The sequence below is a fragment of the Pristiophorus japonicus genome, chromosome 7, assembly GCF_044704955.1.
Source record: "Pristiophorus japonicus isolate sPriJap1 chromosome 7, sPriJap1.hap1, whole genome shotgun sequence".
Taxonomy (NCBI): domain Eukaryota; kingdom Metazoa; phylum Chordata; class Chondrichthyes; family Pristiophoridae; genus Pristiophorus; species Pristiophorus japonicus.
The window spans coordinates 93917514-93942393 of NC_091983.1; the positions used below are offsets into that span (position 1 = coordinate 93917514).

General features: G+C 53.9%; 1 protein-coding gene across 1 annotated transcript in view; it reads left to right on the forward strand.

Annotated features, from left to right (window-relative positions):
* Positions 1-24880, forward strand: part of LOC139266596 (exostosin-1-like) — a 365501-nt gene that overhangs the window by 70804 nt on the left and 269817 nt on the right. Inside the window, exon 5 of the mRNA XM_070884192.1 lies at positions 6094-6226. Within this exon, the coding sequence (XP_070740293.1) occupies positions 6094-6226 (133 nt within the window). The remainder of the gene's footprint in view (positions 1-6093; positions 6227-24880) is intronic.

The following is a 24880-nucleotide window of genomic DNA, read 5'->3' on the forward strand; positions in this document are numbered from 1 at the left end:
GTACAGGGCGTTGGTGAGGCCACACCTTGAATTTTGTGTACAGTTTTGGTCTCCTAATGTGAGGAAGGACATTCTTGCTATTGAGGGAGTGCCATGAAGGTTCACCAGACTGATTCCCGGGATGGTAGGACTGACGTATGAAGAAAGACTGGATCGACTAGGCTTGTATTCACTGGAATTTAGAAGAATGAGAGGGGATCTCACAGAAACATATAAAATTCTGACGGGTTGGACAGGTTAGATGCAGGAAGAATGTTTCCGATGTTGGGGAAGTCCAGAACCAGGGATCACAGTCTAAGGATAAGGGGTAAGCCATTTAGGACCGAGATGAGAAAAAACTTCTTTACTCAGAGAATTGTGAACCTGTGGAATTCTCTACCACAGAAAGTTGTTGAGGCCAGTTCGTTAGATATATTCAAAAGGGAGTTAGATGTGGCCCTTACGGTGAAAGTGATCAAGGGGTATGGAGAGAAAGCAGGTATGGGGTACTGAAGTTGCATAATCAGCCATGATCTTATTGAATTGTGGTGCAGGCTCGAAGGGCCGAATGGCCTACTCCTGCACCTATTTTCTATATTTCTATGAATTGCTGAGATCAATCCATTAGAATCCTCAAAACGTAGGACGGATATTTACATTGAACACTTAATTAAGCTGCTTCGCAAGAACAAAGGCAACTGAAACCCTTTTTAAATGGAAGAAAACACAGCCAGATTTTTAACCTGGTTTAGTAGAATCTTATTGGTATATTTAAGATCAATTCACACGGATTTCACAATTTATAATATCAAGATATTAGCTTCAGTTGCAGATATCATGGATAATTGATGTCTTTAATGAGTCCTAGTAATTTACATGGCTGGGAAATGTTAAATACATGTCTGTTCAAATTGTGTCTTCCAGTTTGCTGTTATTCAGTCAAAAAATAGCTGTTTTTAGTAAATCCTGATGAACAAAGTCACTGTTAAAATTGAATCTTGCAGTTTTTCTGCTGTACAGCCACAAATGTCACAAAACATATTCCTTCAGTTTCTTATCTATGATCAGTTTGCTTAACTGATCTACACAATGTTTTTACACTTTTCCAACTTCTGCACACATATACTGCGTCCTTTCTAAACAGATCTATTTAGAAACAAAATACATTTCTTGGGATGTTTCTCTCCATGTTATCCATGGTTGAGGTGGACAGATCACCTGTTCCTAAAACATCTTGACAGAAGTGCTGTTGAGCCAATTGCTGGGAGGTGCTTAAATACAGCCTAATGGACATTTTAGATTCCCTCACAGAAATCTTCACATGTAATACTAAAATATTTTCCTGAATATTTTGAGCATTATGAAGAATTGAATAAATTGAGGAAAGAATATTTTTTAGGCTACATGGTGAGTGGTGCATACATTTTCCATTTCACTTTATCTATCTATTCATTATGATTTTCTGAAAAGTACTTATGGGGCAGGTAGGAGGAGAAGGAGGATGGGGACAATGGACAGAGGATCTGGAGAGGACTTGCAGGTAAGAGGGAGAGGTGATGGAGGAAGAAGCAGGTGGGAGGATTTGAAGGAGGTGGAAGAGAGAGAGTAATGGGGAAGGGGATGGGCAGAAATTAGACAGGGTGTAGCAAACTCTTTTGGGATGGGGAATAGGTTGATGTGAGTTTTCCTTTCCTATCCGAGGTCGAGAGATTTTTTTCTAGTGGGTGGTTTTGAGGCGGTAGCCTGTCTTCCCCAGGCCCCCATTTTCGAGTCAATAGGGGGAATGTTAACATGGGCGAGTGGGTGGGATTGGATGCAGATGGAGAATTAAATACCCAAAGAAATTGAAGCTTGTCCAACCCGCCAACATCCGGCTTTTACTCAGGCAGGACAAGGTGCCAGCAGCCTACGCACTCCTAGGAGGCGGGTTGGCAGAAGCCTCTGATTTAACCTGCTTTGCAGGTTTAACTGTGGCCGGCGGAGATTCCAGGCCTCGCGATTCCCGTCAGCTGCAACGAGGCGAGGACAGCCTCGAGGAGCACTCTTGTGGGCCAGAAGGGGCAGGAGTGCTTCCTCTTGGATCCCCAAGCTCCCTCACCATCAGAATCCCCTCCCCCAAGGGTCTAGGATCGGACTCCCATCCACAGGGGTCAGAGATCGGACCCCAGTCCCCAGGGTCGGGGCCCAGACTTACTTGATCCTGTGTTCTCTTCTCCAGCAGTCCCCGCCCGACTCGAAACCAAGCCTGTCAATCAGGCTGACGCAAGGTGGGGAACCTGTCAATGACGTTGTACGCACACTGTGGAATTAAAATTCCACAGCGTACGGGGAGACCGGGACTTCAGGATTTTCTACGATCTATCAGCCCCCACCAAAAGTTAGAAGTCCCCCCAGTGAGTGGGAGCTGGGCTAAAGGAATAGCTCCCATCTTCAAGGCTCTGATCTGTTCAGTTTTGAGGGAAAGAAATGGGTATCCCTCACCATGGACCAATTTTCTGCCTTGTTAGAGAAGGGGGTTGTATGTGAGCTACCTTCACAGCGAACTGATTCGCTGAACTTGGCAGAAAGGGGTTATTAGCGTTCTTCCTTCAGGATTCAATATTCTGCTCCTTGAGGTGATGGAGGCAAAACTCTTCCTCCATGCGTGGAGGTGGAAGATGTTAGTATGGTTCTTAATGAATACTTTGCGTCTGTTTTCACAAAGGAAAGGGACAATGCAGATACTGCTATCGAGCAGGAGTGTGAAATTCTGCATGAAATAAACATAGTGAGAGAGAGGCGGTATTAAGGGGTTTAGCAGCTTTGAAAGTAGATAAGTCCCCAGGCCCGATTGAAATGCATCCCAGGCTGTTGAGCGAAGTAAAAGAGGAAAAAGCAGAGGTTTTGACCATCATTTTCTAGTCCTCTTTGGATTTGGGCATGGTGCCGGAGGACTGGAGGACTGCTAATGTGGTATCCTTGTTTAAAAAGGGAGAAAGGGATAGGCCGAGTAATTACAGGCCTGTCAGCCTAACCTCAGTGATGGGAAAATTATTGGAAAAAATCCTGAAAGACAGGATAAATCTACATTTGGAAAGTCATGGATTAATTAGGGACAATCAGCACAGATTTGTTAAGGGAAGATCGTGTTTGACTAACCTGATTAAATTTTTCGAGGAGGTAACCAAGAGGGTCGATGAGGGTAGTGAGTACGATGTAGTATATATGGATTTTAGCAAAGCTTTTGATAAGGTCACACATGGCGGACTGGTCACGAAGGTTAAAGCCCATGGAATCCAGGAATAAGTTGCAAGTTGGATCCAAAATGACTTAGAGGTAGGAAGCAAAGGGTAATGGTTGATGGATGTTTTTGTGACTGGAAGGATGTTTCCAGTGGGGTTCCGCAGGGCTCAGTACTGGGTTCCTTGTTTTTTGTGGTATACATCAATGATCTAGATTTGAATATAGGGAGTATGATTAAGAAGTTTGCAGATGATACTAAAATCGGCTGTATGGTTGATAATGAAGAGGAAAGTCATGGACTGCAGGAGGATATCAATCTACTGGTCAGGTGGGCAGAATAGTGGCAAATGGAATTTAATTTGGAGAAGTGTGAGGTAATGCACTTGGGGAGGGCTAATAAGGAAAGGGTATACACATTAAGCGGTAGGCCACTTAATAGTATAGATGAACAAAGGGACCTTGGAGTGCTTGTCCACAGATCCCTGAAAGTAGCAGGCCAGGTGGATAAGAAGGCATACGGAATGCTTGCCATTATTGGCTGAGGCATAGAATACAAGAGCAGGGAGGTTATGCTTAAATTGTATAATACTCTGGTTAAGGCCACAGCTGGAATACTGCGTGCAGTTCTGGTCACCATATTATAGGAAGGACGTGATTGCACTAGAGAGGGTGCAGAGGAGATTTACTAAGATGCTGCCTGGAATGGAGAATCTTAGCTATGAGGACAGATTGGATAGTCTGGGTTTGTTCTCATTGGAACAGAGGAGGCTGAGAGGAGACCTCATTGAGGTGTATAAAATTTTGAGGGGTCTGGATATAGTGGACAGCAAGGGCCTATTTTCCTTGGTAAAGGGGTCAATTACGAGGGGACATAGTTTTAAGGTGGTTGCTGGAAGATTCAGAGGGGATTTGAGAGGAAGCTTCTTCACGCAGATAGTTGTGGGGGTCTGGAACTCACTGCCTGGAAGTGTGATGGATGCAGAAACCCTCACCACATTTAAAAGGTGCTTGGATGGGCACTTAAAGTGCGGTAACCTGCAGGGTTACGGACCTATTGCTGGTAAGTGGGATTAGACTGGCTAACCTCTTGTTGGCTGGCGCAGATACGATGGTAAGTACTGCAGGGAATCAAATATGGCCAGGGTGATCTCCTGGACCAGTTTCGATCGCCTGGATGGATCGGAGAGGAATTTTCCCAGATTTTTTTCCCCAATTGGCCTGGGTTTTTATCTGTTTTTTTGTCTCTCCCAGGAGATCGCATGGCTCCGGTTGGGGTGGAGTGTAGAATGTTGCAGTGCAAGGGGTGTCTGTGGCGGACTGGTTGGGCAGGATGCTCTTTACCTTTCCGCCATTGTTCATTGTTCATAGGTTTATATGAAACCTTCAGGGCTGCTGACCGAGGGTCGTGTGTCTCTTTGTTGGCCGGCGCGGACACGATGGGCTGAAATAGCCTCCTTTAGCGCTGTAGATTTCTATATTTCTGTTTCTAACCTGATATTCTGCTCATTGTGGGCTGACACGATAGGAAAAAAAGATCCAGATTTAATGCATAGTTTGCAGGGAGAGAGAATACAGAACTATGAGTGCTGAGTTATCAGGTCTGTGTCCCACTTAACATCTGCAGAGCAAAGCCAACTGCTGTTCATGGCAGAGCAATGTTGAATAATGAAAGAAGCAGCGATCTACAGCACCATACACGGAAACGTTCTTCTGTCATCAGGGAGCAGGAATCATCAGAGAGCTGGCAAAAGCAATGGCCAGAGAGGTGTTTTAAACATTACTTATTACCCGGAAATAGGAAAAAAAAAAGTTACCAAATATATATACTCGTAAAAGTATTCTTAAAACTAACTAACTGAGCTGGTTTCTTACCTCGTACACCAAAAATCAAATGTGGCACCAATTCAGAGCTGAGGTGAGAGAAATACACTGCTCCACAGTGTTACCCAGTGACCAAAGTTCGCAACTGGCGTGTCACAGAGCATCATAATAATAGGAAAATCTTATTAAAAACATGATAGTGCAGGTATCAACAAGTGCAAACACAATTAATACTGAGACATGCATAGTTAATGTTGACACAAGACTTTCGAATGACGGGACATATAGTTTTAATTGTTAATATATTGATTTTAAAGTAAGCTTGCTTCTTACGGGTTAGAAAGGTGCTTCATTTTAAAAGAAACTTACGTTCCACAGGCAAATATTATCTGAATAACATAATTGACTCACCGGAGCTCCAGTTAAAGTCACATAAGTTAATAATCATTTTTTATCTCGAGCCTTCAATAGGCTTCTAATTAAATTTATGCTAAAATGAAAAGTGTGTTTTCAACATATGAGTTAGTATATTAGTTCCTTTGAATAGAGCTTTTAAAATTATGTTTCAGGTTGGCTATGCATTGAGACAGAGCACATGCGTAGCAATGTTATGTCTAAAATAAGCTGGCCTGATTCTCAATTTATGAAATTGGCCTAAATGTGACAGTCACTGAAAAAAGAACTTTTAATTTTAAACCTAGCACCTAACAACTAATGCTCTCTGGCAACTGTGCTAACATGTTCGCTGGTAGGGCCAAACATCGATGGATCTGCAGTCCTGGCATAAATGTTGGGACGCGCCTGCCAGCAGCCTCTGTCGCTGGTCCTGCCATGGGATCAGAGGAGATTCCCCAATTTATTGTTACTGGTGCTCCATGCCACTACGGGTGCATCCCAGGCAGCGCCAAAAGATTAGTCATCTACTCACAGGTCTACTAGCACCAAAGCCCAGGAGGCCATACAGTGCCCCAATCAGCCCCCTTTACAAAGAGGCCAAAAATAATCTCAAAGTGTGGCTTCGGTTCTATGAAAATCAAACTGAATGACATTTGACATTATTTTCTTCCACAGATCATACACGATAGGATATATTCACATATAGCAAGAAATATGTTCATATGGAATAAACCGCCAGGTGGACTGTATATATTACCGCAGTATTCTACAAATTTAGCTGCTCTTCCTTTTTATTATTTAAGTTTGGGTAAGTACTGTCCTTTTAGACATATATTTTCATATAGAACGGGTTTTGTTGAAGTTTATGTTTTGTTCAGTGATACATAATTGTAGCGATTAGCCAATATGTTGATATTAGCTTATCTTTAGTCTTTCAAATGTTCAGCATCGACTGCAAACCAATATGGTGGGTATATTGTGTTTAATCAGAGTTTAAGACACACTAGTTATACAGCAAAAACATACGACCATGACAAACAGATGTTGCCGGTCCCGATCGGACAGACGGCGGGCGTGCGCAAACAGCTCTTCTTCTTCCTCTCTTCGAGAACTGCCAAGAGTGTTAAACTCAGGTCAGCATGGGTCCACTCTCGGAAGAGTGTTAGACGATTCTCACTCCTGGAAGCTCTTCACCCTAAAGGCTCTTTAGGTCTTCCTTTTATTCTCTTTTTAGGGATGGGCTTGGGGTAGAATATGGACAGGACCATTGAACCTGTAAGGGCTCTTCTTAAACCAAGGAGCCCAATGGTATGTCGAGTTCTTTGTCTTAACTTTCAGATGAATACCCTCCCCTAAGGGGTCTCATGCTTTTCTCACATGCCTTTCCTGTTTATACATACTGAAGGTCCATCCATCTGAATTCCTCCTATCTCTCCCGTCCTTATCCTCCCAAATCTGGACTCAGGGGGGCCGAAATTGCCCTCTGCCCGAAATGGATCGCACCTACTGCTTTTCAAGTGTTCCATCCGCCCCAATGCATGGGGCAGACAATCTGGAGAAATTCAGCTCTTTGGCTTTTGTTTCCAGTCAGAGGTGTTGGTGTGGGAAGAGAGGTGGAAGTGCGGTCAGGTTGGAGTAGCCACCACTAGCGGGACAGAAGTGGGGGCGGGTCAGAGTAGCCGCCACTCGCGGGGCAGAAGTGCGGTCAGGTTGGAGTAGCCACCACTAGCGGGACAGAAGTGGGGGCGGGTCAGAGTAGCCGCCACTCGCGGGGCAGAAGTGCGGTCAGGTCAGAGTAGCCGCCACTAGCGGGGCAGAAGTGCGGTCAGGTCGGAGTAGCCGCCACTAGCGGGGCAGAAGTGGGGCAGGTTGGAGTAGCCGCCACTAGCGGGACAGAAGTGGGGCAGGTTGGAGTAGCCGCCACTAGCGGGGCAGAAGTGCGGTCAGGTCAGAGTAGCCGCCACTAGCGGGGCAGAAGTGCGGTCAGGTTGGAGTAGCCGCCACTAGCGGGGCAGAAGTGCGGTCAGGTCAGAGTAGCCGCCACTAGCGGGGCAGAAGTGGGGCAGGTCAGAGTAGCCGCCACTAGCGGGGCAGAAGTGGGGCAGGTTGGAGTAGCCGCCACTAGCGGGGCAGAAGTGCGGTCAGGTCAGAGTAGCCGCCACTAGCGGGGCAGAAGTGCGGTCAGGTTGGAGTAGCCGCCACTAGCGGGGCAGAAGTGCGGTCAGGTTGGAGTAGCCGCCACTAGCGGGGCAGAAGTGGGGCAGGTTGGAGTAGCCGCCACTAGCGGGGCAGAAGTGGGGCAGGTTGGAGTAGCCGCCACTAGCGGGGCAGAAGTGGGAGCGGGTCAGAGTAGCCGCCACTAGCGGGGCAGAAGTGCGGTCAGGTCGGAGTAGCCGCCACTAGCGGGGCAGAAGTGCGGTCAGGTCAGAGTAGCCGCCACTAGCGGGGCAGAAGTGCGGTCAGGTCAGAGTAGCCGCCACTAGCGGGGCAGAAGTGCGGTCAGGTCAGAGTAGCCGCCACTAGCGGGGCAGAAGTGCGGTCAGGTCGGAGTAGCCGCCACTAGCGGGGCAGAAGTGCGGTCAGGTCAGAGTAGCCGCCACTAGCGGGGCAGAAGTGCGGTCAGGTCGGAGTAGCCGCCACTAGCGGGGCAGAAGTGCGGTCAGGTTGGAGTAGCCGCCACTAGCGGGGCAGAAGTGCGGTCAGGTCGGAGTAGCCGCCACTAGCGGGACAGAAGTGGGGCAGGTTGGAGTAGCCGCCACTAGCGGGGCAGAAGTGGGGCAGGTTGGAGTAGCCGCCACTAGCGGGGCAGAAGTGCGGTCAGGTCAGAGTAGCCGCCACTAGCGGGGCAGAAGTGCGGTCAGGTCAGAGTAGCCGCCACTAGCGGGGCAGAAGTGCGGTCAGGTCAGAGTAGCCGCCACTAGCGGGGCAGAAGTGCGGTCAGGTCAGAGTAGCCGCCACTAGCGGGGCAGAAGTGCGGTCAGGTCAGAGTAGCCGCCACTAGCGGGACAGAAGTGCGGTCAGGTCGGAGTAGCCGCCACTAGCGGGGCAGAAGTGGGGTCAGGTCAGAGTAGCCGCCACTAGCGGGGCAGAAGTGGGGTCAGGTCAGAGTAGCCGCCACTAGCGGGGCAGAAGTGGGGTCAGGTCAGAGTAGCCGCCACTAGCGGGACAGAAGTGCGGTCAGGTCGGAGTAGCCGCCACTAGCGGGACAGAAGTGCGGTCAGGTCGGAGTAGCCGCCACTAGCGGGGCAGAAGTGCGGTCAGGTCAGAGTAGCCACCACTAGCGGGGCAGAAGTGCGGTCAGGTTGGAGTAGCCACCACTAGCGGGGCAGAAGTGGGAGCGGGTCAGAGTAGCCGCCACTAGCGGGGCAGAAGTGCGGTCAGGTCAGAGTAGCCGCCACTAGCAGGGCAGAAGTGCGGTCAGGTTGGAGTAGCCGCCACTAGCGGGGCAGAAGTGCGGTCAGGTTGGAGTAGCCGCCACTAGCGGGGCAGAAGTGGGTCAGGTCAGAGTAGCCGCCACTAGCGGGGCAGAAGTGGGGCAGGTCGGAGTAGCCGCCACTAGCGGGGCAGAAGTGGGGCAGGTTGGAGTAGCCGCCACTAGCGGGGCAGAAGTGCGGTCAGGTCAGAGTAGCCGCCACTAGCGGGACAGAAGTGCGGTCAGGTCGGAGTAGCCGCCACTAGCGGGGCAGAAGTGGGGTCAGGTCAGAGTAGCCGCCACTAGCGGGGCAGAAGTGCGGTCAGGTCAGAGTAGCCACCACTAGCGGGGCAGAAGTGGGAGCGGGTCAGAGTAGCCGCCACTAGCGGGGCAGAAGTGCGGTCAGGTTGGAGTAGCCGCCACTAGCGGGGCAGAAGTGGGGCAGGTTGGAGTAGCCGCCACTAGCGGGGCAGAAGTGCGGTCAGGTCGGAGTAGCCGCCACTAGCGGGGCAGAAGTGCGGTCAGGTCGGAGTAGCCGCCACTAGCGGGGCAGAAGTGGGAGCGGGTCAGAGTAGCCGCCACTAGCGGGGCAGAAGTGGGTCAGGTCGGAGTAGCCGCCACTAGCGGGGCAGTAGTGGGTCAGGTCGGAGTAGCCGCCACTAGCGGGACAGAAGTGGGTCAGGTCGGAGTAGCCGCCACTAGCGGGACAGAAGTGGGTCAGGTCGGAGTAGCCGCCACTAGCGGGGCAGAAGTGGGGCAGGTTGGAGTAGCCGCCACTAGCGGGACAGAAGTGGGTCAGGTCAGAGTAGCCGCCACTAGCGGGGCAGAAGTGGGTCAGGTCAGAGTAGCCGCCACTAGCGGGGCAGAAGTGGGGCAGGTTGGAGTAGCCGCCACTAGCGGGGCAGAAGTGGGGCAGGTTGGAGTAGCCGCCACTAGCGGGGCAGAAGTGCGGTCAGGTCAGAGTAGCCGCCACCAGCGGGGCAGAAGTGCGGTCAGGTTGGAGTAGCCGCCACTAGCGGGGCAGAAGTGCGGTCAGGTCAGAGTAGCCGCCACTAGCGGGGCAGAAGTGGGGCAGGTTGGAGTAGCCGCCACTAGCGGGGCAGAAGTGCGGTCAGGTCAGAGTAGCCGCCACTAGCGGGGCAGAAGTGCGGTCAGGTTGGAGTAGCCGCCACTAGCGGGGCAGAAGTGCGGTCAGGTTGGAGTAGCCGCCACTAGCGGGGCAGAAGTGGGGCAGGTTGGAGTAGCCGCCACTAGCGGGGCAGAAGTGGGGCAGGTTGGAGTAGCCGCCACTAGCGGGGCAGAAGTGGGAGCGGGTCAGAGTAGCCGCCACTAGCGGGGCAGAAGTGCGGTCAGGTCGGAGTAGCCGCCACTAGCGGGGCAGAAGTGCGGTCAGGTCAGAGTAGCCGCCACTAGCGGGGCAGAAGTGCGGTCAGGTCAGAGTAGCCGCCACTAGCGGGGCAGAAGTGCGGTCAGGTCAGAGTAGCCGCCACTAGCGGGGCAGAAGTGCGGTCAGGTCGGAGTAGCCGCCACTAGCGGGGCAGAAGTGCGGTCAGGTCAGAGTAGCCGCCACTAGCGGGACAGAAGTGCGGTCAGGTCGGAGTAGCCGCCACTAGCGGGGCAGAAGTGGGGTCAGGTCAGAGTAGCCGCCACTAGCGGGGCAGAAGTGGGGTCAGGTCAGAGTAGCCGCCACTAGCGGGGCAGAAGTGGGGTCAGGTCAGAGTAGCCGCCACTAGCGGGACAGAAGTGCGGTCAGGTCGGAGTAGCCGCCACTAGCGGGACAGAAGTGCGGTCAGGTCGGAGTAGCCGCCACTAGCGGGGCAGAAGTGCGGTCAGGTCAGAGTAGCCACCACTAGCGGGGCAGAAGTGCGGTCAGGTTGGAGTAGCCACCACTAGCGGGGCAGAAGTGGGAGCGGGTCAGAGTAGCCGCCACTAGCGGGGCAGAAGTGCGGTCAGGTCAGAGTAGCCGCCACTAGCAGGGCAGAAGTGCGGTCAGGTTGGAGTAGCCGCCACTAGCGGGGCAGAAGTGCGGTCAGGTTGGAGTAGCCGCCACTAGCGGGGCAGAAGTGCGGTCAGGTTGGAGTAGCCGCCACTAGCGGGACAGAAGTGGGTCAGGTCAGAGTAGCCGCCACTAGCGGGACAGAAGTGGGGCAGGTTGGAGTAGCCGCCACTAGCGGGGCAGAAGTGGGGCAGGTTGGAGTAGCCGCCACTAGCGGGGCAGAAGTGCGGTCAGGTTGGAGTAGCCGCCACTAGCGGGGCAGAAGTGGGGCAGGTTGGAGTAGCCGCCACTAGCGGGACAGAAGTGGGTCAGGTCAGAGTAGCCGCCACTAGCGGGGCAGAAGTGGGGCAGGTTGGAGTAGCCGCCACTAGCGGGGCAGAAGTGGGTCAGGTCAGAGTAGCCGCCACTAGCGGGGCAGAAGTGGGTCAGGTCAGAGTAGCCGCCACTAGCGGGACAGAAGTGGGGCAGGTTGGAGTAGCCGCCACTAGCGGGGCAGAAGTGGGGCAGGTTGGAGTAGCCGCCACTAGCGGGGCAGAAGTGGGGCAGGTTGGAGTAGCCGCCACTAGCGGGGCAGAAGTGGGGCAGGTTGGAGTAGCCGCCACTAGCGGGGCAGAAGTGGGGCAGGTTGGAGTAGCCGCCACTAGCGGGGCAGAAGTGGGGCAGGTTGGAGTAGCCGCCACTAGCGGGGCAGAAGTGGGGCAGGTTGGAGTAGCCGCCACTAGCGGGGCAGAAGTGCGGTCAGGTCAGAGTAGCCGCCACTAGCGGGACAGAAGTGCGGTCAGGTCGGAGTAGCCGCCACTAGCGGGGCAGAAGTGGGGTCAGGTCAGAGTAGCCGCCACTAGCGGGGCAGAAGTGCGGTCAGGTCAGAGTAGCCACCACTAGCGGGGCAGAAGTGGGAGCGGGTCAGAGTAGCCGCCACTAGCGGGGCAGAAGTGCGGTCAGGTTGGAGTAGCCGCCACTAGCGGGGCAGAAGTGGGGCAGGTTGGAGTAGCCGCCACTAGCGGGGCAGAAGTGCGGTCAGGTCGGAGTAGCCGCCACTAGCGGGGCAGAAGTGCGGTCAGGTCGGAGTAGCCACCACTAGCGGGGCAGAAGTGGGAGCGGGTCAGAGTAGCCGCCACTAGCGGGGCAGAAGTGGGTCAGGTCGGAGTAGCCGCCACTAGCGGGGCAGTAGTGGGTCAGGTCGGTGTAGCCGCCACTAGCGGGACAGAAGTGGGTCAGGTCGGAGTAGCCGCCACTAGCGGGACAGAAGTGGGTCAGGTCGGAGTAGCCGCCACTAGCGGGGCAGAAGTGGGGCAGGTTGGAGTAGCCGCCACTAGCGGGACAGAAGTGGGTCAGGTCAGAGTAGCCGCCACTAGCGGGGCAGAAGTGGGTCAGGTCAGAGTAGCCGCCACTAGCGGGGCAGAAGTGGGGCAGGTTGGAGTAGCCGCCACTAGCGGGGCAGAAGTGGGGCAGGTTGGAGTAGCCGCCACTAGCGGGACAGAAGTGGGGCAGGTTGGAGTAGCCGCCACTAGCGGGGCAGAAGTGGGGCAGGTTGGAGTAGCCGCCACTAGCGGGACAGAAGTGGGTCAGGTCAGAGTAGCCGCCACTAGCGGGGCAGAAGTGGGTCAGGTCAGAGTAGCCGCCACTAGCGGGGCAGAAGTGGGGCAGGTTGGAGTAGCCGCCACTAGCGGGGCAGAAGTGGGGCAGGTTGGAGTAGCCGCCACTAGCGGGGCAGAAGTGGGTCAGGTCAGAGTAGCCGCCACTAGCGGGGCAGAAGTGGGGCAGGTTGGAGTAGCCGCCACTAGCGGGGCAGAAGTGGGGCAGGTCGGAGTAGCCGCCACTAGCGGGGCAGAAGTGGGGCAGGTTGGAGTAGCCGCCACTAGCGGGGCAGAAGTGGGGCAGGTTGGAGTAGCCGCCACTAGCGGGGCAGAAGTGGGGCAGGTTGGAGTAGCCGCCACTAGCGGGGCAGAAGTGCGGTCAGGTCAGAGTAGCCGCCACTAGCGGGGCAGAAGTGGGTCAGGTCAGAGTAGCCGCCACTAGCGGGGCAGAAGTGGGGCAGGTTGGAGTAGCCGCCACTAGCGGGGCAGAAGTGGGGCAGGTTGGAGTAGCCGCCACTAGCGGGGCAGAAGTGGGGCAGGTTGGAGTAGCCGCCACTAGCGGGGCAGAAGTGGGGCAGGTTGGAGTAGCCGCCACTAGCGGGGCAGAAGTGGGGCAGGTTGGAGTAGCCGCCACTAGCGGGGCAGAAGTGGGGCAGGTTGGAGTAGCCGCCACTAGCGGGACAGAAGTGCGGTCAGGTCGGAGTAGCCGCCACTAGCGGGGCAGAAGTGGGGCAGGTTGGAGTAGCCGCCACTAGCGGGGCAGAAGTGCGGTCAGGTCAGAGTAGCCGCCACTAGCGGGGCAGAAGTGGGGCAGGTTGGAGTAGCCGCCACTAGCGGGGCAGAAGTGCGGTCAGGTCAGAGTAGCCACCACTAGCGGGGCAGAAGTGGGGCAGGTCAGAGTAGCCACCACTAGCGGGGCAGAAGTGGGGCAGGTCAGAGTAGCCACCACTAGCGGGGCAGAAGTGGGGCAGGTCAGAGTAGCCGCCACTAGCGGGGCAGAAGTGGGGCAGGTTGGAGTAGCCGCCACTAGCGGGGCAGAAGTGGGGCAGGTTGGAGTAGCCGCCACTAGCGGGGCAGAAGTGCGGTCAGGTTGGAGTAGCCGCCACTAGCGGGGCAGAAGTGGGGCAGGTCAGAGTAGCCGCCACTAGCGGGGCAGAAGTGGGGCAGGTTGGAGTAGCCGCCACTAGCGGGGCAGAAGTGGGGCAGGTTGGAGTAGCCGCCACTAGCGGGGCAGAAGTGGGGCAGGTTGGAGTAGCCGCCACTAGCGGGGCAGAAGTGGGGCAGGTTGGAGTAGCCGCCACTAGCGGGACAGAAGTGCGGTCAGGTCGGAGTAGCCGCCACTAGCGGGGCAGAAGTGGGGCAGGTTGGAGTAGCCGCCACTAGCGGGGCAGAAGTGGGGCAGGTTGGAGTAGCCGCCACTAGCGGGGCAGAAGTGGGGCAGGTTGGAGTAGCCGCCACTAGCGGGACAGAAGTGCGGTCAGGTCGGAGTAGCCGCCACTAGCGGGGCAGAAGTGGGGTCAGGTCAGAGTAGCCGCCACTAGCGGGGCAGAAGTGCGGTCAGGTCAGAGTAGCCACCACTAGCGGGGCAGAAGTGGGAGCGGGTCAGAGTAGCCGCCACTAGCGGGGCAGAAGTGCGGTCAGGTTGGAGTAGCCGCCACTAGCGGGGCAGAAGTGGGGCAGGTCGGAGTAGCCGCCACTAGCGGGGCAGAAGTGGGGCAGGTTGGAGTAGCCGCCACTAGCGGGACAGAAGTGGGGCAGGTTGGAGTAGCCGCCACTAGCGGGGCAGAAGTGGGGCAGGTTGGAGTAGCCGCCACTAGCGGGACAGAAGTGGGTCAGGTCAGAGTAGCCGCCACTAGCGGGGCAGAAGTGGGTCAGGTCAGAGTAGCCGCCACTAGCGGGGCAGAAGTGGGGCAGGTTGGAGTAGCCGCCACTAGCGGGGCAGAAGTGGGGCAGGTTGGAGTAGCCGCCACTAGCGGGGCAGAAGTGGGTCAGGTCAGAGTAGCCGCCACTAGCGGGGCAGAAGTGGGGCAGGTTGGAGTAGCCGCCACTAGCGGGGCAGAAGTGGGGCAGGTCGGAGTAGCCGCCACTAGCGGGGCAGAAGTGGGGCAGGTTGGAGTAGCCGCCACTAGCGGGGCAGAAGTGGGGCAGGTTGGAGTAGCCGCCACTAGCGGGGCAGAAGTGGGGCAGGTTGGAGTAGCCGCCACTAGCGGGGCAGAAGTGCGGTCAGGTCAGAGTAGCCGCCACTAGCGGGGCAGAAGTGGGTCAGGTCAGAGTAGCCGCCACTAGCGGGGCAGAAGTGGGGCAGGTTGGAGTAGCCGCCACTAGCGGGGCAGAAGTGGGGCAGGTTGGAGTAGCCGCCACTAGCGGGGCAGAAGTGCGGTCAGGTCAGAGTAGCCACCACTAGCGGGGCAGAAGTGGGGCAGGTCAGAGTAGCCACCACTAGCGGGGCAGAAGTGGGGCAGGTCAGAGTAGCCACCACTAGCGGGGCAGAAGTGGGGCAGGTCAGAGTAGCCGCCACTAGCGGGGCAGAAGTGGGGCAGGTTGGAGTAGCCGCCACTAGCGGGGCAGAAGTGGGGCAGGTTGGAGTAGCCGCCACTAGCGGGGCAGAAGTGCGGTCAGGTTGGAGTAGCCGCCACTAGCGGGGCAGAAGTGGGGCAGGTCAGAGTAGCCGCCACTAGCGGGGCAGAAGTGGGGCAGGTTGGAGTAGCCGCCACTAGCGGGGCAGAAGTGGGGCAGGTTGGAGTAGCCGCCACTAGCGGGGCAGAAGTGGGGCAGGTTGGAGTAGCCGCCACTAGCGGGGCAGAAGTGGGGCAGGTTGGAGTAGCCGCCACTAGCGGGACAGAAGTGCGGTCAGGTCGGAGTAGCCGCCACTAGCGGGGCAGAAGTGGGGTCAGGTCAGAGTAGCCGCCACTAGCGGGGCAGAAGTGCGGTCAGGTCAGAGTAGCCACCACTAGCGGGGCAGAAGTGGGAGCGGGTCAGAGTAGCCGCCACTAGCGGGGCAGAAGTGCGGTCAGGTTGGAGTAGCCGCCACTAGCGGGGCAGAAGTGGGGCAGGTCGGAGTAGCCGCCACTAGCGGGGCAGAAGTGCGGTCAGGTTGGAGTAGCCGCCACTAGCGGGGCAGAAGTGCGGTCAGGTTGGAGTAGCCGCCACTAGCGGGACAGAAGTGGGGCAGGTTGGAGTAGCCGCCACTAGCGGGGCAGAAGTGCGGTCAGGTTGGAGTAGCCGCCACTAGCGGGGCAGAAGTGCGGTCAGGTTGGAGTAGCCGCCACTAGCGGGACAGAAGTGGGTCAGGTCAGAGTAGCCGCCACTAGCGGGACAGAAGTGGGGCAGGTTGGAGTAGCCGCCACTAGCGGGGCAGAAGTGGGGCAGGTTGGAGTAGCCGCCACTAGCGGGACAGAAGTGGGTCAGGTCAGAGTAGCCGCCACTAGCGGGGCAGAAGTGGGTCAGGTCAGAGTAGCCGCCACTAGCGGGGCAGAAGTGGGGCAGGTTGGAGTAGCCGCCACTAGCGGGGCAGAAGTGGGGCAGGTTGGAGTAGCCGCCACTAGCGGGGCAGAAGTGGGTCAGGTCAGAGTAGCCGCCACTAGCGGGGCAGAAGTGGGGCAGGTTGGAGTAGCCGCCACTAGCGGGGCAGAAGTGCGGTCAGGTCAGAGTAGCCGCCACTAGCGGGGCAGAAGTGGGGCAGGTTGGAGTAGCCGCCACTAGCGGGGCAGAAGTGGGGCAGGTTGGAGTAGCCGCCACTAGCGGGGCAGAAGTGGGGCAGGTCGGAGTAGCCGCCACTAGCGGGGCAGAAGTGGGTCAGGTCAGAGTAGCCGCCACTAGCGGGGCAGAAGTGGGGCAGGTTGGAGTAGCCGCCACTAGCGGGGCAGAAGTGGGGCAGGTTGGAGTAGCCGCCACTAGCGGGGCAGAAGTGGGGCAGGTTGGAGTAGCCGCCACTAGCGGGGCAGAAGTGGGGCAGGTTGGAGTAGCCGCCACTAGCGGGGCAGAAGTGGGTCAGGTCAGAGTAGCCGCCACTAGCGGGGCAGAAGTGCGGTCAGGTTGGAGTAGCCGCCACTAGCGGGACAGAAGTGGGTCAGGTCAGAGTAGCCGCCACTAGCGGGGCAGAAGTGGGGCAGGTTGGAGTAGCCGCCACTAGCGGGGCAGAAGTGGGGCAGGTTGGAGTAGCCGCCACTAGCGGGGCAGAAGTGCGGTCAGGTCAGAGTAGCCACCACTAGCGGGGCAGAAGTGGGGCAGGTCAGAGTAGCCACCACTAGCGGGGCAGAAGTGGGGCAGGTCAGAGTAGCCACCACTAGCGGGGCAGAAGTGGGGCAGGTCAGAGTAGCCGCCACTAGCGGGGCAGAAGTGGGGCAGGTTGGAGTAGCCGCCACCAGCGGGGCAGAAGTGGGGCAGGTTGGAGTAGCCGCCACTAGCGGGGCAGAAGTGGGGCAGGTTGGAGTAGCCGCCACTAGCGGGGCAGAAGTGGGGCAGGTTGGAGTAGCCGCCACTAGCGGGGCAGAAGTGCGGTCAGGTTGGAGTAGCCGCCACTAGCGGGGCAGAAGTGGGGCAGGTTGGAGTAGCCGCCACGAGCGGGGCAGAAGTGGGGCAGGTTGGAGTAGCCGCCACTAGCGGGGCAGAAGTGCGGTCAGGTCAGAGTAGCCGCCACTAGCGGGGCAGAAGTGCGGTCAGGTCAGAGTAGCCGCCACTAGCGGGGCAGAAGTGGGGCAGGTCGGAGTAGCCGCCACTAGCGGGGCAGAAGTGCGGTCAGGTCAGAGTAGCCGCCACTAGCGGGACAGAAGTGGGGCAGGTTGGAGTAGCCGCCACTAGCGGGGCAGAAGTGGGGCAGGTTGGAGTAGCCGCCACTAGCGGGACAGAAGTGCGGTCAGGTCAGAGTAGCCGCCACTAGCGGGGCAGAAGTGGGGCAGGTTGGAGTGGCCGCCACTAGCGGGGCAGAAGTGGGGCAGGTTGGAGTAGCCGCCACTAGCGGGGCAGAAGTGGGTCAGGTCAGAGTAGCCGCCACTAGCGGGGCAGAAGTGGGGCAGGTTGGAGTAGCCGCCACTAGCGGGGCAGAAGTGGGGCAGGTTGGAGTGGCCAACAGTAAAAAATAAAATGGAGTCGCCAGCAGTGCCACCTCCACAGAAAGGGCACCGACAGAAAAATATGTCGGGGACACTGACCGGCGGCGCCACCGCTCCCGCGGGGCAATTTCCGAAAGGGGCAATTTCCCGTGCGGGCAATTTCGGAACGGGACCGCCATAGGTTGGTAACGGATTAGCACGTGCATGAGGCGGCAGGAAAATAGGCATGGCTGTCCCCTACACCGCTCCAAAACTGAAGGAGGGCAATATCCAAAATGGCAGCCCCTCTGCGGCGACTCAGCGGCCAGTCCGCACTAACCCGTGGCCGTCGCTTTCAGGCGGGCACGGGCCTTATAGAAAGGGCAATTTCGGTCTCAGACATGTCTTTCTCGGCCTTCAGATGTTCGTAGCTGCTTGTGAGCAGTTATTTACATTCACGCTGTTCATGTAACTTTAGCTATGCACAACTAACTATTTCATTCTATTATCAGACTATTGTACCATAGAATGAATCATTAACTTCCCAAAGATATCCTCTATTCTATTCTCAATCACTGGTTAACTTAGGCATTTTAAAGCAGTTTTGTTAAACAAAGTCAAAATCTTAACTTAACATTATAATATGTTATTAGCAGTAATGGAAGAAACATAGGTTTTGGGACCTAGTTGGTCAAATTAAAGATACATTAAACAACATTCCTAGCACACAAAACGGCAGATAGCTAGCCTGGAAACAAGATGATATGTCACTACTATGGTGCAGAATGCTATAATATCCGCAGGAACCAAATTCTAAGCATCTATCCAGTTATTCTAATACTAGTCTGAAGAGACTTTTGTTTCAAGTTCATTCGCACAATCATATACATTTTAGATACCCCTAATTTCTAACATAATTGTGATACTCTCCGATTACCGACTTTAGTTTCTAGAGCAGATTATTTACATTTCGTATCTATAGGGTAATGAACTGTTTGCTCCTACTTTGTCAAACATTTCAAATTATTTGCCTTATAAAGGTGATCATAATGGTCTGGATCTTGAGGGGGAGGGGGGAGTTTGCGGAATAGGGAGGGGGTGGGGGGGGGGGATGTAGTTTTGGTCCTGCATGTTGTGACGTTTTGACTCCACAGCATGCATATTATTTTCCCGTCAGGTTCCCTGCCCGGATGTCAGCCTGATTGACAGGCTTGGCATCCAGTCCAGCGGGGAGCACTCCAGAGCAGGCCACAGCCCCAGGTAGGGAGTCTGCAGCTGCTACTGGGAGTGTGGAGTGGGGTCTGATCCCTGATCCTGGGGGTGCGGGGTGGGGGCTGTTTGTATGGCGGGGGGCTGATCCAAGGCAAGAGGATAAGCTAGGGGGGCCGAGGGGAAGCACTCCTGCTCCTCCTGGCCCACAAGCAGTGCTGTAACGGCACTTAACCTTCTCCCCGAAGCTGTCCTTGCCTCCCTTTAGCTGTCGGGTTTCTCGAGGCCTGGACGGCCACCATTAAACCTACAAAGCAGGTTAAATCTGAGGCTGCCAGCCTCACTAAAAGATTCAAATAGCTGACCTGCCTCCTGGGACAGAGATGGAGGCAGGCGATGGAGATAATATGGGGTTGAAAGTTGAACTCAGGTTTTAGCAGGATGCTGAAGTTGCAAACACTCTGATTCAGCCTAGCAGAGTCGCCAGAAACAGGTGGCAAAGGGGTGGAGCTTGTGGTGGGGGCTGACAACAATGACTTATGTCTTCCCAATGTTTAACTGGAAGATCATCTAAGACTGGATGTCAGACAAGCACACTGACACAGCCAAGGCATCAAGGCAAGTAGCGCAGAACTGGAGGTTGGAATCATTCGCAGGCATGTGGAAACTGACCGTATGCCTGCGGGTGATGGTGCCAAGGGACAGCATGTGGATGAGGATGAAGAGATTGCTTTCCTGGGGAACTCCTGAGGTGATAGTCCTTATATTTTTCATATAAGATATATAAGCACATATAGGACTGAGTGCCTGGGATTCAGGAGTCTGATTGTCAGGAGTCACATTGTCTCCTGGGGCTGCAGGCTGGACACTCTGTGTTAGGCATGGCAAGGCAGCACCACAACATTCACTTGGCATGGTTCCACTTAGCATTGCTCAGTTCAGAACATCAGAACATAAGAATTAGGAGCAGGAGTAGCCCATTTGGCCCCTCGAGCCTGCTCCGCCATTCAACAAGATCATGGCTGATCTTCTACCTCAACTCCACTTTCTCTGAATTCCCTTAATATCCAAAAATCTATCGATCTCTGTCTTGAATATACTCCATGTCTGAGCGTCCACAGCCCTCTAGGGTAGAGAATTCCAAAGATTCTCAGCTCTTTGAGTGAAGTAATTTCTCTTAATCTCAGTCCTAAATGGCGGACCCCTTATTCTGGGACTGTGACCCCTGGTTCTAGACTCCCCAGCCACAGGAAACATCCTCCTAGCATCTACCCTGTCAAGCCCTGTAAGAATTTTGTTTGTTTCTTTGAGATCACCTCTCATTCTTCTAAACTCGAGGGAATATAGGCTTTGTCTCCTCAATTTCTCCTTCAAGGACAATCCCCCCCATCCCAGAATTCAGTCTAGTGATCATTCATTGCACTCCCTCTAAGACAAGTATATCCTTCCTTAGATAGGGAGATCAAGACAATACACAGCACTCCAGGTGTGCTCTCACCAAGCCCTATATAATTGCAGTCAGGAATTGAGTAGAGCTGGGACTGAATGGCTCACTTTAAAATTCTCTATGTTTGTGCTTGACCAATTAGTACAACCTATGGTCTTCTTCTTAGGTAATCCCCCGGAGTTGAGGATGACTTGCTTCCACACTAAGATGAGTTCTAAGGTCACTGATGAGACCAATGCAAGCACCTCATCGGGCTTTCTCATGCTCCCGCCGAAGAGACTCGGTGTTTGGTGCCTTCTCGGATGCTCCTCCTCCACTTTGAACAGTCTTGGGCCAGGGATTCCCAAGATTCGGTGGGGCTGTTGCATTTTTTCCAAGGAGGCTTTGAGATTGTCCCTGAAGCATTTTCTCTGCCCTCCTGCGGCTCACCTGCCGTGATGTAGCTTGGAGTAGAGTGTTTGTTTCGTGAGTCTCGCATCAGCCATGTGGACAGTGTGGCCCGCCCACCGGAGCTGGTCGAACGTGGGCAATGCCTCGATATGGGGATGTTGGCCTGAGGGAGAACGCTGATGTTGGTGCGCCTATCCTGCCAATGAATTTGCAGGATTTTGCAGAGGCAGCGTTGGTGGTCCTTCTCCAGTACTTTGAAGTGCCTACTGTACATAGTCCATGTCTCTGAAGCATATAGGAGGGCAGGTATCACTACTGCTGTGTAGACCATGGGCTTGGTGTCGGATTTGAGATCCTGGTCTTCGAACACTCTTTTTTCCTCAGGCGGCCGAGGGCTGCACTGGCACACTGAAGACGGTGTTGGACTTAGTCATCGATGTCTGCCCTTGCTGATAATATGCTCCCAAGGTATGGGAAGCGGTCCACATTGTCCAAGGTCTCATCCTAGATCTTGATAAGCGGAGAGCAGTGTTTTATGGTGGGGGCAGGTTGGTAGAGAACCTTTGTCTTACTGATGTTTAATGTGAGGCCCAGACTCTCGTACGCTTCAGTGAAGGTGTCAATGCTGGTTTGGAGTTCGGACTCCGAGTGTGCACAAACGCAAGCGTCATCTGCATATTGTAATTCAATCACAGAGGTTGGAACAACCTTGGATCTGGACTGGAGATGTCGGAGGTTGAACAATTTCCCACTTATCCTGCAGGTAAACTCCACTCCAGCGGGGAGCTTGTTAAAGGTGAGATGAAGCATTGCAGCAAGGGAGATCGAGAAGAGTATTGGTGCGATGACACAGCCTTGCTTGACCCCGGTCTGCACTTGTATAGGGTCTGTAGTGGATCCGTTGGTAAGAATCACGGCTTGTATGTCATCGTGAATCAGGCGGAGGATGGTGCCAAATTTTTGAGGACAGATGAATTTGAGAAGGACACTCCATAATCCCTCACATTTGACAGAGTCGAAGGCCTTTGTGAGGTCAAAGAAAGTCATGTACAGAGGTCCATTGTGCCCTTTAGTGGACAGAATCCACATTGCGACTCTGGGAGAAGCTCTTCAGCCACTGGGGGGAGAGGATTGAGGAGGATTCTTGCGATGATTTTCCCTGCAGCAGACAGCAGTAAAACTCCTCTGTAATTATCACAGTCGGACTTGAAGATGATCACGAGGTGTACGGTAGGGTAGGAGGTGAATGAATGACGTTTGAGTTGACTTGCTTCCTGTTCCTCTCAGGATAACCTTCATCTCTACCTTGCCTTTTCCTCAGCTGGCCAGCTACCAATACAAACTAACTATGCAGAAAATTAGGGAGAAATAATGTTTTGCTACTCCAAGGTGCAACACATTAGTACACCAAAATCCTGTCCTACCAAACTACTTAATTTGATCTGTGGTGACATGAAAACAAATAACAGCTATTCACAAGATAATTTCAGATGAGGATGTAAGAATACTAAGGACTCGGACTGGATATCAATTAGTAATGGGGATCTTTATTAAGATTACACAGTGAGTACACACATTTGGAGATATACAGCCCCGAATAGGTCCTACACTACCCGGGCACAGGCAGCGTAGTGGATGTGCGATGGATGGTATCTTCACGTTTCTTCCTCTTTCCTTGGTCGAATAGGCACTGTGGGTTCCTCCCTATGACTGCGACGATCGGTTACAATACTTCTTCGGTTATACCCTTTTTCTCAATCACTTTGCCCTGGTTGGATCAATCAATCCTTCCGCACATATGCTTTTCACACTTTTCTAAGTCTTGTCTAGCACATTGTAGGGGTTTGCTTGTTTTTCTGCCCATCTAGACATTTGCAGTTTCAGAGGTCAGAGGTCTATTTGTAATTGTCTTACAGTTAAACAGTTTTAGTGCTATCTTGCATGTTGTTTTTTTCCAAGCCAATCTCTGCCTTTCACATAGCAACCATATTGCAACTAACATCTTGCAACACAGGACGCAGCTGTGGCTTGAAGCTTAAGTCAATTTAATAAAAAATAATTCTGCAGCAAGGCACTAGCCTTGCGGTAGCCTTACCAACTGCACAACAAGGATGTCCATTCAACACACCTCAATTCATCCACCCAGAGAGATTCTAATGTATCTCCATTATAGCATCTAATTGTTTCTTAAATTATCCCGGGACGTCATTAAGATGGGCAGAACAGCCATCCACATCACCGAGCCGACCACAGTCCCCTTAGATTTTCACTTCTTCAAAGAAGGTGAGGAGATTAGTCAGGCAGGATCTTCTCTCCGTGAATCCAGGTTGACTGCTGATCACTAGATTATTGTTGTACAGATCATACTCCTGATAATAGACTGGAAGTAAGATTAATAGTCTGTAGTTATTGGGTCTGTGTTGTCACCCGCTTTGAATGTGAGCACCGCATTAGCCTGCTTCCAATTTTCTGCTATCTCCCCACTATATCAACAAGAGCAGGCATCGACGACGAGATCCAACACCGCCTCCAGTGAGCCAGTGCAGCCTTCGGCCGCCTGAGGAAAAGAGTATTTGAAGACCAGGCCCTCAAAACTGCCACCAAGCTCATGGTCTACAGGGCTGCAGTAATACCCGCCCTCCTTATGACTCGGAAACATGGACCATGTACAGAGACACCTCAAGTCGCTGGAGAAATATCACCAATGATATCTCCGCAAGATCCAACAAATCCCCTGGGAGTAAAAGCGCACCAACATCAGCGTCCTCGACCAGGCCAACATCCCCAGACCACACTCGATCAGCTCCGCTGGGCAGGCCACATAGTTCGCATGCCAGACACGAGACTCCCAAAGCAAGTGCTCTACTCGGAGCTCCTTCACGGCAAACGAGCCAAAGGTGGGCAGCGGAAATGTTACAAGGACACCCTCAAAGCCTCCCTGATAAAGTGCGACATCCCCACTGACACCTGGGAGTCCCTGGCCCAAGACCGCCCTAAGTGGAGGAAGTGCATCCGGGAGGACGCTGAGCACTTCGAGTCTCAACGCCGAGAGCATGCAGAAATCAAGTGCAGGCAGCTGAAAGAGAATACGGCAAACCAGTCCCTTCCCTCAACGACTATCTGTCCCCCAGTGACAGAGTCTGTGGCTCTCATATTGGACTGTTCAACCACCAAAGAACTCACTTCAGGAGTGGAAGCAAATCTTCCTTGATTCCAAGGGACTGCCTATGATGATGATCTCCCCAGTGTCCAATGCTCCCTCATAATGACTGCCAACATTTTACAAATCACTTTCCAAGTCTCTTCCAGAACTCTGGGATATCTCTGGGGATTTATTTGTTTTGAGCCCAAATCGCCTCTCTAGGACTTCTATCTGCCATTAATTTTATTTGGGATATCTGCTCAGAGAGAGGATACTGCTCGTGTCTTCCCTGCGAATACTTGGAGGAAGTAGTCAGTCAGAATAATTACTATCTTATCCTCATTTTCAAGCCCATTTGTATCTTTTTTGGTTTTTACTTCCTCTCTGACTGCCCTCTTGCTGTTTTGTTATTGAAAGAATTTTTCACTGTTGTGCATAGCCTCAGCTGCTGAGCATTTTTACAGGTCTCTCTCAACCTCTCTGACCACCTTTTTAAAAAAATGCGTCCTAGTGAGCCCCTTCTCCTTTTTCCCGATACAGGCCGTTTTTTTGTCTTCTTTATCTCACTTTTAACTTATTTTATAATCTATTTAGGGTCACGGTTACAGTCTGAGCCTGTTGGCATTTGTTCGGGGAATGTATTTGTCCTATTTGATCAGCACTATGGGGGAGAAATTCGGTTGTGCCTCAGTTGGGATGGTAACTCAGGCGGATCGGTAATTTTAGCAAGGTGAAAAATTTTGCAACTCGTACGAGAAATTTGTCGGAATTGGGCGAAGAGCTGAAGGTGACGCAAAATCAGCCGTTACACACTTGACTTGAGGGGGCGCTAACGAAAGTTCTGTCGCCAAATTTTGTGGAGCCATTGCGCATGCACCGAACTCCGATTCAGATCTCGGGAAAATCCGAGTCTCAAAGGCGCGGCATTGTAATGTACCCATTAATGTTTTCAAAATCACTTCTTTCCAACCTGACTGTTATGTCTGTCTGCTGCTGCAAACTCAGAGGCCCACACACTGTGCTTTATGTGATCACCGAGAGAAACGCTTCCTCATCCCTTTAAGTAGCCACCATTAAACACCTCTGGAAGGCTGTACCGACTGTTTTTTCAGACGTGATTATTGGCGGTTGCTAAATGAGGCGGCCACACCTAACTTACTGAATTGGGCTCAAGTGCGGGCGTTGCACCAGGACTGACGTCTGGATCGCACTGATCATCAGCAGTCAGTGCTAATGGTTTGTGCCCCCGGTGAGCCTCT